Source organism: Rhipicephalus microplus, chromosome 2, assembly GCF_043290135.1.
Source record: "Rhipicephalus microplus isolate Deutch F79 chromosome 2, USDA_Rmic, whole genome shotgun sequence".
Taxonomy (NCBI): domain Eukaryota; kingdom Metazoa; phylum Arthropoda; class Arachnida; order Ixodida; family Ixodidae; genus Rhipicephalus; species Rhipicephalus microplus.
In genome coordinates, this window is record NC_134701.1 from 220,469,487 (window position 1) to 220,485,069 (window position 15,583).

The 15,583-nt window shown below is 44.5% G+C and overlaps 1 protein-coding gene across 1 annotated transcript in view; it reads right to left on the minus strand.

Moving 5' to 3' along the window:
• The window catches only part of LOC142774977 (cell adhesion molecule Dscam1-like), a 480,705-nt gene that overhangs the window by 90,357 nt on the left and 374,765 nt on the right, over positions 1-15,583 (minus strand). Inside the window, exons 6-7 of the mRNA XM_075876146.1 lie at positions 6,887-7,168; positions 3,637-3,717 (exon numbers count right to left, since the gene is read on the minus strand). Of these exons, the coding sequence (XP_075732261.1) occupies positions 3,637-3,717; positions 6,887-7,168 (363 nt within the window). The remainder of the gene's footprint in view (positions 1-3,636; positions 3,718-6,886; positions 7,169-15,583) is intronic.

Sequence of the window (15,583 nt, forward strand, 5' to 3'; positions counted from 1 at the left end):
TATTAACTTGAGTAAACTGGACGTTAGTGCGATTGGCCTGATATTGTCTAAAACGTAGCATTCACCTGGTTTTTTAAGAACAGGTATGATTTTCACGAATTTATACTAAGATGGAATCCAAGCTTCTCCTGACAAGTAATTCATTACAGTGTGTTACCGAGACCTGGGGCGCTGCACACAATATACCCCGAATGGTTCTCAAAGCCCGGATTGCCTTTTGTGTGATAGTTATGCGGACTTCGAGCATGTCCTGTGGGGCTGTGCCTTAGACGGTCCCCCTTTCTACTAGGAGGAAATGAAGAAGCCTATTAAGGCTCAGGACCTCACCTCTCAAACCCTAGGCGTCCAGAGGGACCGCGTGAGTGTGGTCAGGTTTAACCTGACCGCCCCGGAGTGGGCCTAGCCAGGTGACGCTAAGTTGACTCGCGTCTATTGTGGACCCAATAAAGTTGCTTCACTCACAGTAAGTACACCGTCCCGTGACTCCTTGAGTTATTATTATTATTATTATTATTATTATTATTAATATTATTATTATTATTGTTGTTGTTGTTGTTACACCAACTTTCAGGTGTTTCTATTGTAGGTGTCAACGCATAATGAGACTTATATATACATATATATGCCAAATATGGGTGCATTAAAATAATAAAGGGTTAATTTGAGATACCGTTCTTGTATTGATTATCATGATTGGCAAATAAGTTTGCAGCTTACGAATAGCGAGGCATGATGAAAATAATCTGCCTTCATTATCGGTTTAGGACTATCCGAATCTATAAAACGTATACAGCTATTCAGCTATTTTTTCTGTTCTTACATGAATTCTCTACGCCTGCTGCAGCGTTCTTAGGCGACCACCTAAATGTGCTCACGTGTTGGGGAGACTTCACTCAGTCTAGTCACGCTACTTCGATCCAAGGTATAATGCTTCACTGTCGAGCACCAGTTCCCCTGTGCCTCTAGAATAGTTCCGCCCAACATGCCTGGTTCCTTGAAACATATGCATATGCACGTGTATCGATCTGGTTTCTTTTAATCGCGTGCAGCACATGTCACTGAATCGTTAAACGCAATGCGGTACAATCAATTATTTATGGCGGGAACATTAGGACTCGCTGAAAGTCAGATGAAATTGCCTTAGGGCAATCGACTTGTGGTACTAATAACGCGGCGTCATTCGGAAAGGGCGAGAAACATTGATTGTTTACTGCAAAGTAAATGATGTGGTCTGCAGACATGTTTACGAGCACTACCACGACCAATAACGTAAATGATGTCATCAAATCTGCGGCGTAGCAACCGACCAAATTACGACTGCGCGAAAGGCCTTTCTCGTATTAGGGACGGTGGGGCTACCGTTTCCCTTAACATTCTTCTATTTGGTTTCCAACTCGGATAACTGAAGCACAAACCGAAGATTGGTTTCGTCGACGCTTCGGTATATCTCAGAAGTAAAAACGTCACGTGCATTCAGAAATCATTCCTCCCTTTGTAATTCAACAGTAAGCGTAGTTCACTTGGCAGCCTTACTGAAAGGCCATATTTTTGGTCACATTTTCTCATCAGCATGTAGTTATTGCAGCTAAAAACAAAAAAAGTGATGTGTCATTGTTTCTAGTTTTTGTTCATTTTTTTTTGCAGAATGAGCACAGTGCATCATAATTACAACAAATTATGAGCATGTTTTGTTCAGCACGGACAATAATGTATTACAAAATTACCAGATACGTGTGCATGCCTCCAGCAATCTATTTGCCATGCGTACTCAGAAGCATGTATTACAAATCGTAACTGATGTTGAAAGAGGCCGTTGATACTATTTACAAGTCATACATGAGTGTTCGACAGGGTAATCGACGATCAACCTGACATTAAAGTGTAGTCTGAAACAAAGTCCTCGGTGGAGGCGAAATTACTGTGAACCCGTCTGCTCAGATTTGGGCGCACGTTAAAGAACCCCAGGTGGTCGAAATTTCCGGAGCCCTCCAATAAGGTGTCTCTCATAATCATACGGTGGTTAATGGTGGTTTTGAGACGTTAACCCCCACATATCGATCAAACAAGGTCCAGGGAAGAAAACGAACTGCTCGATTGAGAATGAGCAGTAAACAAAAAAAAAACAAACCAACAAAGGTTGGGATAAGCTTACGCCCAAGTGCAGAAGCTTATAATGAACACACGTAGTACAGGCAACGTCTGAAAAAGAGTGTGTGGTGGTACAGGTGAAAAGAAAACTAGCAACTTGAAAATAACGTAGACATAAAAGAAAATCATCCCGGCGTAGGACGAATAAAATAAGCCGACAAAGAATAGGCAAGGAACCAGGCAGGTATGATGATGAAGCAAAGGCTGAGTTTTAAAAACGACAACTGGAATAGAGCTTTTTAAAGCAAACTTCAAGATGGAAGCGAGAAAAATAAAAAAGAATATTGACAAAGATTGGGTACACTGAAAAGAAGACAACGAGTGATAAAACAGCAAGGAATCCAGTAACAAATAAAACGATGAAAGAAAGCACAAAGAAAATGGCAGTTAAAAAAGTGAGACAGTGTGGAAGAAAAGAGAACAGGGGTAGTTATGGAAGTCGGAGAGAGACGAGATATAAAAAGGGGGGGGGGGAGGTGAAAGAAGGAATTAATGAAAATTTAGATGGAAGATGGAGGGATTGTACGCCTAGATAGGGCGATAAGAATCCCAGAGTGTAGCCTAGGAAGGTGGGTCAGAAATAACGCCGAAACAAAATGGCGGCTGCTGCAGGCGAGCGGCTCGCACGTTCGACAAAGGGCCGTGGCGGCATCTCAAAGGTAATGCGAGGAGACGCCAAAGGGAAAATGAGAAGGTAGGGAGACGCCCCCATTGCTTGGTCTCTCAATGGGAATTCGGCGAAGCCTTTCCTCAGAGGCGCACGTAATGAGGTTGAACAAACTTGATTTTCAATCGGCGGCGCTTGTGCGTCTTGCCGCTGCCAAAGATGCCTCCGTACTCTCCTTCTCTTCGAACTCCCTTCTCTCTTTAACTGTCCCCCTCACTCAATCTCTGACAAGCGCCGTTTGTGCCCTCTTCGGTGCTACCGCCGATTTTTGGGAAACGAAAAAAAAAGTGCGCTCACTCCCCAGACACGCGTTACAACTTCAGTCGGGATAAAAACGTGAACACGTTTTTTTTTGTTTTTTTTTTAAACGCGCTACCCAGATTTGGCTCTGCATTCATCCCAGTCACGCGCAAATAACATTTTTTTTCTATCTCATTCTCCTTTTCTCTCCTGAGTGTTCCATTTGATTGCTCTTTGTGCTTTTTTCATAGTTGTGCGCTCATTTCATTTTCTGCACCCATCCTTACAATTTTACGCCTGAATCCCGTTTTTGAACAAGAGTAAACAGGTCGATGTGGAAAGACGGTACGTTGTGACGAATGATCTAATACGGCATGGAAAAAGAATTCACCCTATAGGGACGAGTATCAGGCAATGAAACGAACCTTTCGATCGTCTTTCCTCGTAGAGGCACGTTTACACGCTGGATAAATGGTGCAGTAGGAAGAAGAAAATAAAATCGATGATGAACGTATACCAGGGCCGCCAGGCAATGCACGAGTTCTTGGGGTTCGCGAGGCGTAAAGTAGGAGACTGATTACCTTTCCTCGACTTGAGGTAGCTGTTCTGGCCGTTCCAGCGCCGGCTGACACGATTTTGGACGCTCCGCTTTGAGTGGACTTCTGTTTAGAAAAAAAAAAAAGGCAGAAACGAACGGCAATCGTTTAATAAAAAGCATGCTTCGTTATACAGGACCAACGCACATTAAAAAAATGGGGCGGGGGTGAATGATAAGAGGCATTGCTGTTTTAAGGTTCATCAGAATAACATGCGCATTAGGAATGTCACGCAGACACCGACAGAAAAAAGAAAGCAGTTTACAAAAGAAAAATGATTCGCTAAGAAGCAAGATTAAAGTAAAAATTTATTATTCTTGTTAAGGAACAGCGCATAGGCTAAACAAAAACAAAATGAGGAGTAAACAGACAAGACGAGTGTGTTTGAGTGTTTCCTCTCCTTATTTTGTATTCATTTCTGTCCGCGCCATTCCTTGACAAATTGTGCTATCACCAACACAACCCCATGCCTCTAAAGGTCTAAATTTATCTCTAACGTCTGCTGTCTTGGATTCATGAGTTGATTGGTGCTTCCATTAGCATCACACGTTGTTTAACAAGTTCCGCTCAAGAGGCAACAAATAAGACTAATGGAAACGTTTCGGCGTGCACACAATTAACGAGACAACGGGCGGCTAGGAGACAAACAAGCTTCCTAGCCTTCCGTTCTCCCGTCCATCGTGTGCGCGCCGAAATGTTACCAAGAATGTCGTCAAACCAACTCGCCCAATTTTCGATTTTATTACCTTAGGACTAATGGAGACCAGGTAAATAGTGTTTCATGCATTGTAAATATCATGTCATGAAAATGTTTTCGACAAGTACAAAATATCACCACGCTGGACGATGTCCTCAATATGCCAAATGTATCGATGGTGCAAGGTGTTTAGCCACGTCGGTGCACTTTATTCGAAGGCAGAACAGAATAATACGGGAGCACAAAGCAATTCTAGCGCTCGAAGTTCACGTACACTTGAAAAAAATCGGCTGATCCCGCGTACTTGGGAATCCACGTTATGCGAAGCATGCGGAGGAAAGGTGACCATGTTGCAATTTTTTTATAGAGCGACACATCCTGAAATTACACTAAATATATGTACAAATGTTGCACGCCCAGATATATGATGAAGAGTTGCAGATGTTATTATAACCAGTTGTTTGATTTATGTGTCGGGTTTGACGTCCCAAAACGACCATATGATTATGAGAGACGCCGTAGTGGAAGGCTCCGGAAATTTCGACCACCTGGTGTTCTTTAACGTGCACCCAAATCTGAGCATACGGGCCTACATATAACCAGTCGTTTGCACTTGCACTACTACGTCAACTGGAACATGCGCATTAGCAACACCAGAGGCTGATATGAAGCGGTGATGCTCGCTAGCATGCTGGCCCTGCACACTGCTTCATAAATAAAATTCAGCCCATGGCACCTAACCACAATTGACGTTAACCCGGCGTGATGGCTGTATCAAAATAGTACATATATAATGTTTATAAAAGCGGGTAGGCAGCACTACAACCACTATTAACGTTTCACGACGATTAGCTTGCATTTGAAAAGTAGTTCCGAGCCCTGGCGTAGCTCTGTGGTCAAATGTTTCATTGGCACCCAGAATTCTCGGGTTCGATTCCAACTGGGACTCGTCGGGTCGACGCTACCAACGTGGGGTATTCCTTAACACTCCCGCTTTTAAATTGCCTATGTGTGTTCTCGTCGTTACTGGGTAGATACTAAGCGTTTATAACCTGTGGCACATACCCGCATACCAGCGGCACAAACAGCGGCACATACCCGCCCGTGGGTATGTGCCACTGTCTGGCGGGAAGTGTTCGACGATGTACGCGACGGGATTGTGACAATATTCATGTCTTGACAAGCGCTTCATATTCGTCAAACTATCTTACCCTCTCATGCTAATTTTGGTTCATGCAAGTAAATAGGGTGACCACGAGAGCACCTAAGCGTAAGCGGCTAGATAGATTGATAGGTAGGTAGATAAATAGATACGCTCAAAGTCGCCAAAGTTCGCTAAGAAATGCTTCGCATTTAAAAGGGTGAGTAAAATTAGTTTGTTTTTGTTCTGCAACAACAATCGTCATCTATCTTGTGCGCAATACTTTGCATTAACATCCCGCACCTGGCACTTTAGATTGCCAACGGTATCAGCGTTATCAGCGTGGCAAAACTTGACAAAGCTGTTATAAAAAAAATGGGCTAGCAGTTAGTTTTTTGGGCACCCTGATGACAGTTATAATGTGGGACAAAAAAACAACGAAAAAAAATCACAGCATAACTACGGAGTGAGTTCTGATGAGTGGGGCAAAGCGTCCATCCGTGCGTCCTTGCTTTCGTCCGTCCCTACATGCATCCATCCTTGCTTCTGTCGGTGCGTCTGCTTGTTCGCCTGTCTATCCGTTCGTCCGTTAGCACGTCCGTCCGTTCGTTCGTCCGTTCGTCCGTCCGTCCGTCCGTTCGTCCGTCCGTTCGTCTGTCCGTCCATCCGTCCGCCCGCCCATCCACACCTGCTGAGTGAGAAATCTAACTAGGCGTCCACGAACTACGGCGAGTTATAGGACAGAAAAATCCACGGCTTGAGGAGCTTTGCCTTTTAAAAACGTTGTATTTACACGATCTGGTCTTATAGTGTATGTTCAAACTGTGATCAATTAGAATGATTTAAATGAAAGTTCGAAATTATTCAAAGCATATCCACGAAGTGGATCCTGATGAGTTCGGCGAAGCCGCGGCTGCGGAGGGTTTCATCGGTGAACCGTGAATCCTTCGTCCGACCGTTGGTCTGTCTGTCCATCCATCTGTCTGCCTGTATGTCTGTCTGTCGAAACATCTCGAACGATGCGAGCGATACGAGCGTGCTCTAGAGGACAGTTAGAAGGGCAAGAGTGGGGGCTAGTTGGTTGAACATTGTTGAGACTCACACCGCGCTGGAATTAAACACACAAATAAAAGACACACTGAAGCACAGGTAGGACACACACGAGCGCGAACTAACCTATATATGTGTGTGTCACATTTCCATCGAATAAACAGTTGTTAGTTCGCGCTCGTGTGTGTCCTACCTGTGCTTCAGTGTGTCTTTTATTTGTGTGTTTAATTCCAGCGCGGTGTGAGTCTCAACAATCTAGAGGACACTTCGCTTATAGGGGTGGCTACGACAGAGATCTACAGCATACAAGCCTACGTCTTAAGGAGCTTTGCCCCTAAAAATCTCACCGCGTAGCCTGAGCTGGGCGCTGGCCTGTGCCGTGGCGTCTCCGTAGCGCACGAAGCACTGGTAAATGCCTGCGTCCTCCCGCATCACATTGGCTATGTGCAGCCGCTGGTCGTCCGAACGCAGCGACACGCGTGTTGGGCTTGTCTTGAGGGGCGTGCCGTCATGCACCCACCAGGTGGAGGCGACCGTCCCAGGGAAGCCACGCGCTGAGCAGTTGAACGTCACCGCTCGACCGATGTCAACACGGGCCTCCTCTGGCAGCACGAGCACACTAGCGTTCGCTGCATAAAAAGAGAGAAAGGGGGCGGGGGGGAGAATCGTCAGTAAGAACATAGAATGAAGTTTGTCATGGACGTCAAAGGGGCGACAAAGTGAGACAATGACTTCGTTTAGATAGATAAACTGTAGCCTGAACACACCAATGCCGCATGTTTCACCATCGTAACTTTAAATAAGAGAAAACCAAGGCTGAAATTGCATTTTTCCATTTTGCGCTGGGATGGCGACACGTAATATCACAAACTTCACAATGTACTTTTCGCACTTTGCCAACAAGGGCTCTGTAAAATTTTCAGAAACTGGGTACATTAGGTCCGTAACCCTCGCAGATGATAACCTGTTTTATTTTAACCGATTAGGAACTACCTAACTGATTAGAAACTACTTTAACCGACAGGAAAATGAACCAATAAGCCCATCAAAGAGTACTTTTAGGAACTACGTAGAACCCACCGACACTGTCAAAATTCATGACGTCACGGTGCCTGGTGCGGTGATGACGTCTTCACCCACACTTTCTTGTCGCGCATCATCACGCAGTAAGGGTGACGTTGTCGAGATTGTAGAATTGTAGTTTGCAAATAAGTAAAGATCGTTTTTCTCTTCAGTGTTGCTCAAATAAGAAACGCTAGGCCTGCGCGGATGGTGCAGCATAGTCACAGCGAAGGCTAGAACAGCGGCCTTTCAGAGCCTTTTCTAAGCACTAATTGGGTAACTGCTGCAAACACATTTTCTGGATACTCACTGCGGCATTGACACTATTAATTTCTGGGTATTTGGCTGGCACTCGCTATGCTATCATTTGTCATTTTTCTGAGAAGCGTGATATCCGCTAGACACTTCCAAGGTTTTTTTTGTGTCAATTGTTCACGCCATGGCTGACGACGAAGAGGAAACATGCCTGAAGTTGGTATGCACAACAGTTATTACGGGTCAAGAACAAGCTTTCGTAGTGGGTTGGAGTATTGGGCAATCGACTCGTTAAGCTGTTCACATTGTGTGAGGCCATTTGGTTCTTTTGCTGTTCTGAAACATTTATTACTCATATTAACGCAATTTCTTTCCCAACATCAAGCCTGCCTAAGCCAAGTGTGTGAACACGTCCCAAGAACCAGCTTCGCTCATTGGTGGAATATTGGGCTGGCACGCAAAGGAGCTGGGTTTGAACCCCAATGTGTCCTGGGTACTAAGTTTGTTATGTTATTGCTGCGATAGTGGTTACAGACACCGGCGGCGGCGGCGGCGGTGGACAACTACGGCGCTGCGTGTTACCCGAGTTTTGATCTTATAAAAGCTTTCGCTATAAAAATTCTTCTAAGAGTAAAGTATACTGTATGAATATTACAGAAGTTTAATGCATGGTTTAAGATGTCTTTCACTGTGTTTTGTTGAAATATGGCTACAAACTGCCGAAGTGTTGACATCACATTTCACTGCTGATTCTGAGAAGCTCCAGACAAGAAAACAAGAACATAGGCCTGTCTGTTGTATGTATTCGTCCGGGTGCATACCCTTTTCAGTGTTATGTTCTGAGTGTCTATGTGTGCAAGAGGGTGGAAGCGAAATGTGAATGACTGATATATTTCAAACATTGTGTGTTTGTAGAGCCCATAATCATCAAGAATCTTTAACGTAAGTACTTACGCGGTGTTTCAACTACATTCCACTTTTTTGTGTGTGTGTCCTTCCGAGAGCCAGTAAATATTTAGTGCACCCTATTTATAGCCTCAGAGATAAGTACTAGTGGATGATTCAGCATTTGATGACGCTCAACAATAAGTGGGGATGCCTTAGGTAGAGGAGAGGGAGGGGTGAAGAGGCTAGCACTATCGGTCATCCTTTTTTTTTTTTCACAGTGGCCATCAATCTTACTCTCGTTCAATTTATTTTATTTTATTTTGAGCTCTTTTACAGGATTGCAATAAATTTCTCTGCATTTAGACAAAAAGACATTTGGCTTGAATGTTGAACAATATATTAATGAATTTATTTTCAAGTAGTTTTTTCTCAACACCGTGTGCTATTATTTCATATTGTCCAACAAAAGTACGACTGGGGTATCAAACTTTATGTACGAAATACGCCACTATAGGTCTCTTGTACAAAGAACCCTTGTGCAAAGAAGTGCAAAGTTTACAACAACTGGACACATTTGGGCTCGGAAAGGCAGTTACAAAGTGCTGACGGCTGACATACCATTTGAACGAGAATCCGAACACCTGCAACGCAAAGAACCCGCTTTCATGTCCCCGCAGAGCTTTCACTCTGACGTGTACTAACCACGCCTTTAATGCAAACGCTGAAACTTCGTATTTCGAGATTTTCCTCTGAAACTTCGCGCTATTAGATAATGAACTGGGAGAGAAGAGCCGTCGGCGTTTAATATATTATAGAAAGGCAAAGTATGGAGGGGTCAGAAGAGGTGATGCGTAGAGCAGAAGTTCGCTTTTGAATGGCGGGTGGCAGCACGGGGTGCCGCTTATTAAGCGTGATGCACTGAAGCATTGAAAGGACGAGAAGGCAAAAAATAAAAATAAAGCAAAGAGCCGGTGTAATATAGGGCGAAGCTCTCGCAGGCAGCCTATAGCCTCGTCAACAATCACCGCAAGATTCAAAGGGTCGAGCGGGGCGTCGCTTCATCGTCTCCCACTTTGCAACATTTTCACTCACCTGGCTGCGGCGCTGCAAATCCGTGCTTGATTCAACCACGCGTGACCCTATTCGCCTCTCGCACGCGGACGCGCGCGCGGAATAAAAGTGCACCACGCCCCATCGTTCTGAAAGCGCCCCTTTTCAATCTTTCATGAACTCGCCGAGCGTTCAAGCCACATTATTTTTGTTTTTTTTTTGTTTGCGTACGCTTTGAAATGTTTAAAACGCGTGAATACCGCATTGCGTTGAGCTTCGCCCAAGCGTGGCTGTGTACACAGTGCAAATGCAGGCCGCGTGCGCTCTCCGGAAGATTTCGGAGAAATGGAGTTTCTTAATTGGGAGGGGGGGGGGATTAAAAAAACGGAGGCGTACTCCTCACATCCCGATGACACGAAGCTTTTCATTGAATACGGACTATACGTTTGCTAATTCTGATTTACTGCTTCGAGAAGGCAAGTCGGTGGCGGTCTCTTTTGGCTGCCGGCCTTAACAAGCCGTTTGCGCCGAAATCACCACGGAGAAAATCACGTCCTCTTGAAAGATATCTTGTGCATTAATGCGTGACAAATGTGGGAACCGCAGCCCGGTACAGATAGAGGTATTGTGGAACTTGCGCACTTGAAATTTTGTGAAGCTTTCATGTTTCACGCGGGGAAGAAATTAAGGGATCCCAAAATTTCACCTCTAAGTGTTGAACACGATATCGATATCCTCTTCCTATAGAGCGTCCTTCAAACACTTGGTGCATGAAATCTTTTCGAAGTTGATATGCACCCACTACGTGGCCTTAGGAAAATTGGTGCAGTAACATGTGTGCCTTTTGTAGTCGGTGACCACCTTGAAGCCATGAATTCATGATGATAATTATATATTCTGACGCCCGATGTCAATGTACGCTTGTACCAGGCACTACTACTGCAATATTTCATCTTGTATGTGAATCATGTATTCAGGACGCTTGTGTTTGTGAAGCATCAAAGTTACTTTAACTATATTTCCAAGCAGATGAACCTTTTTCCACTGTACTTACAAGCAGACGCGCGGCTGTGTGGTACAACATCCGCCAACCACGCAAACCACCCGGTTTCAATCGCTACTCGGACCCAGAATGTTTTGTTATTTATTTCATTTGAATCGTTCTGTATTTTTCAGTCATTCCCAAGATGATTATTTTTGCTCACAACCAACAACGCCGACACCACCGCCGATGTCTAAATTTCTGCGGAACGAGCTCTTTAATGATTTCACGTTAGTAGTGACAGATAAAAGTGACAGATACGTTAATAGTGTCTCGCCAGTTACTATAGAGGATCAATATGACGCTATAAACATTGTAATCATATTCTCAAGAGAATGCCAGTTTTTGTTCCGAGAATTTCATGCACTGAAGCTTGGCGAGTGCTCAGATGGTGCTACCTGACATTGCGCTGGCGCCTCATTGCTGGTGCCTTTGGAAGCTGTAGTTTTGCACACAACTTGTCAGCTAGCGTTCTCAATATATGTCCCAGGTGTAAGATTAAAAGAAAAAGGTTTGATATTGATATTGAGGCTTATTGTTATTCTCCTGTACAGGGGAATCGGTGCATTGTATTCATTAACGTGATAGCGTTAAACGCCTCATTTGGCAGCTATTCTGGTGTTGGCGTTGATGTCAGTGGTGGCATCGTTGGTTGAGAGCGAAAAACTGGCGTACAAGCTAATAAACATTCAAAACAGTTTGTTGTTCTGATTGAGTATCGTACCCAAGCATTCTGCGTGACAAGCAGGCGTTCTATCATGGAGCTTTTTTAGTGCTTCAACATGCTTCGTAAAGAAAAAAAAAACACCACAAGAAGGATTTCACGTAAAGGGAGGTGCCTGCTTAACGCCTGTAAGATTGCGTGGCAGAATGCAGAATCACGCCAATCTTCAAAACGTGCGATTTGTCCAATTAGTGGGTGTTTTAAAGCTTCCCGGCCATTACAAAGTGTGCAAATGTGTCGGCGCGTGTGGCGCTTCACGGACGCCTAATGGGTACTTCGTCTATTTGCAAAATGAAGGGCTCTAGTGTAGTGGGCACTGCACAACTGTATACTTGCACTAGGCGTTCTAAAACACTTCTAAACTGCCAACGTTACGAGCAGACACATTCCCGTTCTTATGGCGTGGTTCAATGTAGTGCTCACGGGGCCCGATTACTATTGGTGTTGAGGTCTTGAAGGCGGAGCTCAAGCGTCTTCCAAGTTTTTGTTCAGCTTACAGTGAGGACTACAAGAATATTGAAAGAATTTTGATAGGTTGGCGTGGGCCGCAAGCCGCGATTGCTGCCATAGTAACTGAGCCTTAGAGAAATCACTAAACGATCGAGAAATCTCTAAACTAGCCACCAGAAGTATGGTTTTGGCGTGTGGTGCTGGTGTCAGATATTGTCAATATCGATTACTCCCGTTAGAAAATCAGCTGCAAAGAACGACGCGTTAACGCTGTTGTTAATAGCTTAACGCTGATAAAAACGTTAAGTTACAATGCATTTTAGCTTGTGATCTAAGTAATCTGAGATATGCGCAGGCGGAGGCTTGTCTTGAAAGGCAGTGTCTTTGTAATTGTTCGCAGAAAGAGGGTACACTGCTGCATGGTGAATCAGTGGCTAGGACGCTGGGCTGCTGACTCGATGGTCGTGGGTTCGATCCCGGCAATGATGGCCGCGTTTCAATGAGGGTGAAATGGTCGAGGTCCATGTACTGTACTTTGTCAATGCACGTTAAAGAAAACTAGATTGTCGAAATTTCCGGAGCCTTGGCTACGCCGTTCCTAATAATCCTATCATAGGTGTGGCTCCTCAAACACTGCATGTTATCATAATTACTAATAATATTAGAAAGGGGGCGCAAAAAATAGTGCTATAAAAATATTTCTCGCCGTTTCAATGACGGCAGTCTTGCTCCAGTCATTGTAGTGATTCGAGGTGGCCGGATACACTTCTTTTCACTGAAAGCGACGTTCTTTCCTGATATCGTGCACATAATCTTCTTTCAAGATGTTTTTCTAATTGCCGCGTTCACCGATGTATACATACTGTTACTTCCCTTGGGTTGTTTTGGATGAGCACTTGGAAGCACTCTTTTTGTCATTCGAAAGTAGAACTTGAATAATGAATTCCGTGAATGGACGTAGAAATGAAGCATGAATAACGGAAAAGGAGCACATGCCAGCGATGTAAATTTTTCTCCTCTTGCGGTTTTGCTGGATAGAAAGCTCGGAAAAAGATTGGGTTCACCAAGCACATTCCACTGACTGTAGCCTACCGTACGTGACACTTATCTTTCTGCGAACTAAATTGGCCGCATTAATGGGGTTGGACGGTGCCGGGGCCTGAAGCAGCGGCGACGAGAACCCGGTATCCAAGCCTGCCGAGTGAGGTTGCGTCCAGGGCAGTAATTACGGGCCTGCGAAATTAAACCGCTGGCCCTTCTCGGCCTCGCAACTCACCCCGTATCCACGCCACCTCATCTGTCTCTCACCCTATTTCTCCGTTCAAACATCCTATTCCCTCTTTCCCATCCCTCCTTCCTCTCTTCCACTTCTTCTACGTAGCTCCGAACTTCCGCCCCTGCGCATATCAAGCACTTAAACCACTTAAATATTCACAGCGCCGCTTTACCAATAACAAAGGCTTACGGGTGTTTTCTCGAAGCATATATTGGCGGAGCTCACGCTTCTGGTTTTCCTGTTATCCTTCTTTGAAACCCCAATCTGCTTGGCTAAAATGTACGGTTTCCGTCACTTTAGTCAGCAACGCTTTCGTTCATTATTTTCTTGTTTTACTTTTGTTGGTGATGTGTTGTTTCAAAATGAGGTCAACTCAACACGTCATACGCTGTTTCACTTCACTTTAAGCTAAAGTGAGCGGGAAAAAATATGGTCAAGTTGTTTCTCAGGTATTCTAGGTTATGGAACCGCTTTAAGACCTCATCTGAGCTGTACTCAAGTGTACGTATAAGAGAAAGTTCAGAAGAAGGAAGAGGGATGGATGAATCGAGTAAGGCAGCGATACAAGCAGGTCGCGAGGGTTACTAGTGCCGGGTTAACCTACTTGGCTTTACTTGCCGTTGATCCCTCTGCCTCTCTCTTCCGGGGCTGTCTAAAAAGACGGGTCTTTGAATCATTCATCGTCACTGAACACCAGCGGAGTGCATCTATTTCAGCCAGCATGGTCTCCCATGCACTTTTATATGGCGCGGTCACCGAAAGCGTCGAGTTGGTTTCCGTTAAACGCGCTCAGGCCTTCGAAAGCGCACCCACGCGCAATATTTCGTGAGAAGACGCCGACAGAGTGTAATGAAACCGAGTTTTCCCGAGCGCAAGCCACCGTTTCTTCTTTTGTTCCAGCTTATTAAAGTGTCTAAAGACACTACGCACGACCCCTCTCACTCCAGCATGTTCGCAGCTTCACCCGTATGCCGCTGTTAAAGTGCGCTATTGAAGCGTGGAGATGCTCCGAGAGTGTTTTGAGTTGCACGCGATGAAAAGCTGCAGCCGGCACGAATTAGGTGAACTGGGTGACGTAGGTGAAGCCGAGCTTCTTCGCTTGGGAGAGCTGATGTTTTTGGAAAAAGTGCGGGTTTTGTGAAAAAAGGCGGTTAAGGGTGGAACGATGCGGGTTCCGGTTTTAATTAGCTCGCGAGCGTAATCATGGCATCTCTTTTGAGTTTCTGCCTCTCACATTCTCCAGATCACTCTCTTATCTTTGGAGTACTAGAAAAGAACAAAAATAAAAAGTCTCTGTAAGGGGGAAATATTGAAAAAAAAAGTTTGAGAAGGCGTTCGATAGGTAAAGCGTGTTTTGAAGTCTTCCTTCAATAATTGAAAACGTTGCGTTGTCGTTTTACTCTTGGGTTTGAGGACTTGGTTTTATACTTTTGAATCAAACTGCCGCATGTAAGTTAGAAGGTTAACGAAACGCAGGCTTCATGTAATTTCCGCTAGATGAATAGATCACGTTAGCGGTACTCAAAGAGCCGTCTGGTCTTTATTCACTGCAAACTGAAAGAGAAGTGTACTTAGAAAAAATAAGAGAGAAGCCGACATGCCTCTGTAATACGAAGTTATAGGCGAAAAAGTTTGAAGGGTTTAACACGGAAGCCTACGAAGAAATAGACAATCGGAATGGAGTTAATTGATTGGTTTATCCGGAGAGAGAAGTCACACATGAAGGATTAAATCTTCAATTCAACCTAGAGCCCATAAAATTGAAAGTGTTCAATTACAAAACTATTTGTAAGCGGCGAGATGAAACTTTTTTTTTTTGGAAACCGTGAAAATATTGAGAATTCACTTTTCTAGGTTAATCATGTGTTATGTCGTGCAATTCTTACATAAGAAGAACTCAGTTTAATAAACAAAAAGATACATTTGTGATGACTTGATGTCATGCAATTTAATTGCCGTTTCTTTGTTGCTCTATCAGATATGTGGCAACCGCCTGATAGCAATCAAATGCTAAACAAATTATAAAACGCAACAAGTCTTCCGGGTAAATAAAAGATATTGGGCCCTTCCGGACAGCGCTTTTTTAATGTTTGCCTCTAAGTGTGGCGTCTGCTAAAGCAGGGTATATGCCCCGCCACGGTAGTCTAGTGGCTAAGGTACTCGGCTGCTGACCCGCAGGTCACGGGATCAAATCCCGGCTGCAGCAGCTGCATTTTCGATGAAGGCGGAAATGCTGAGGCCCGTGTGCTCAGATTTGGGTGCACAATAAAGAACAACAGATGGTCGATTTTTCCGGA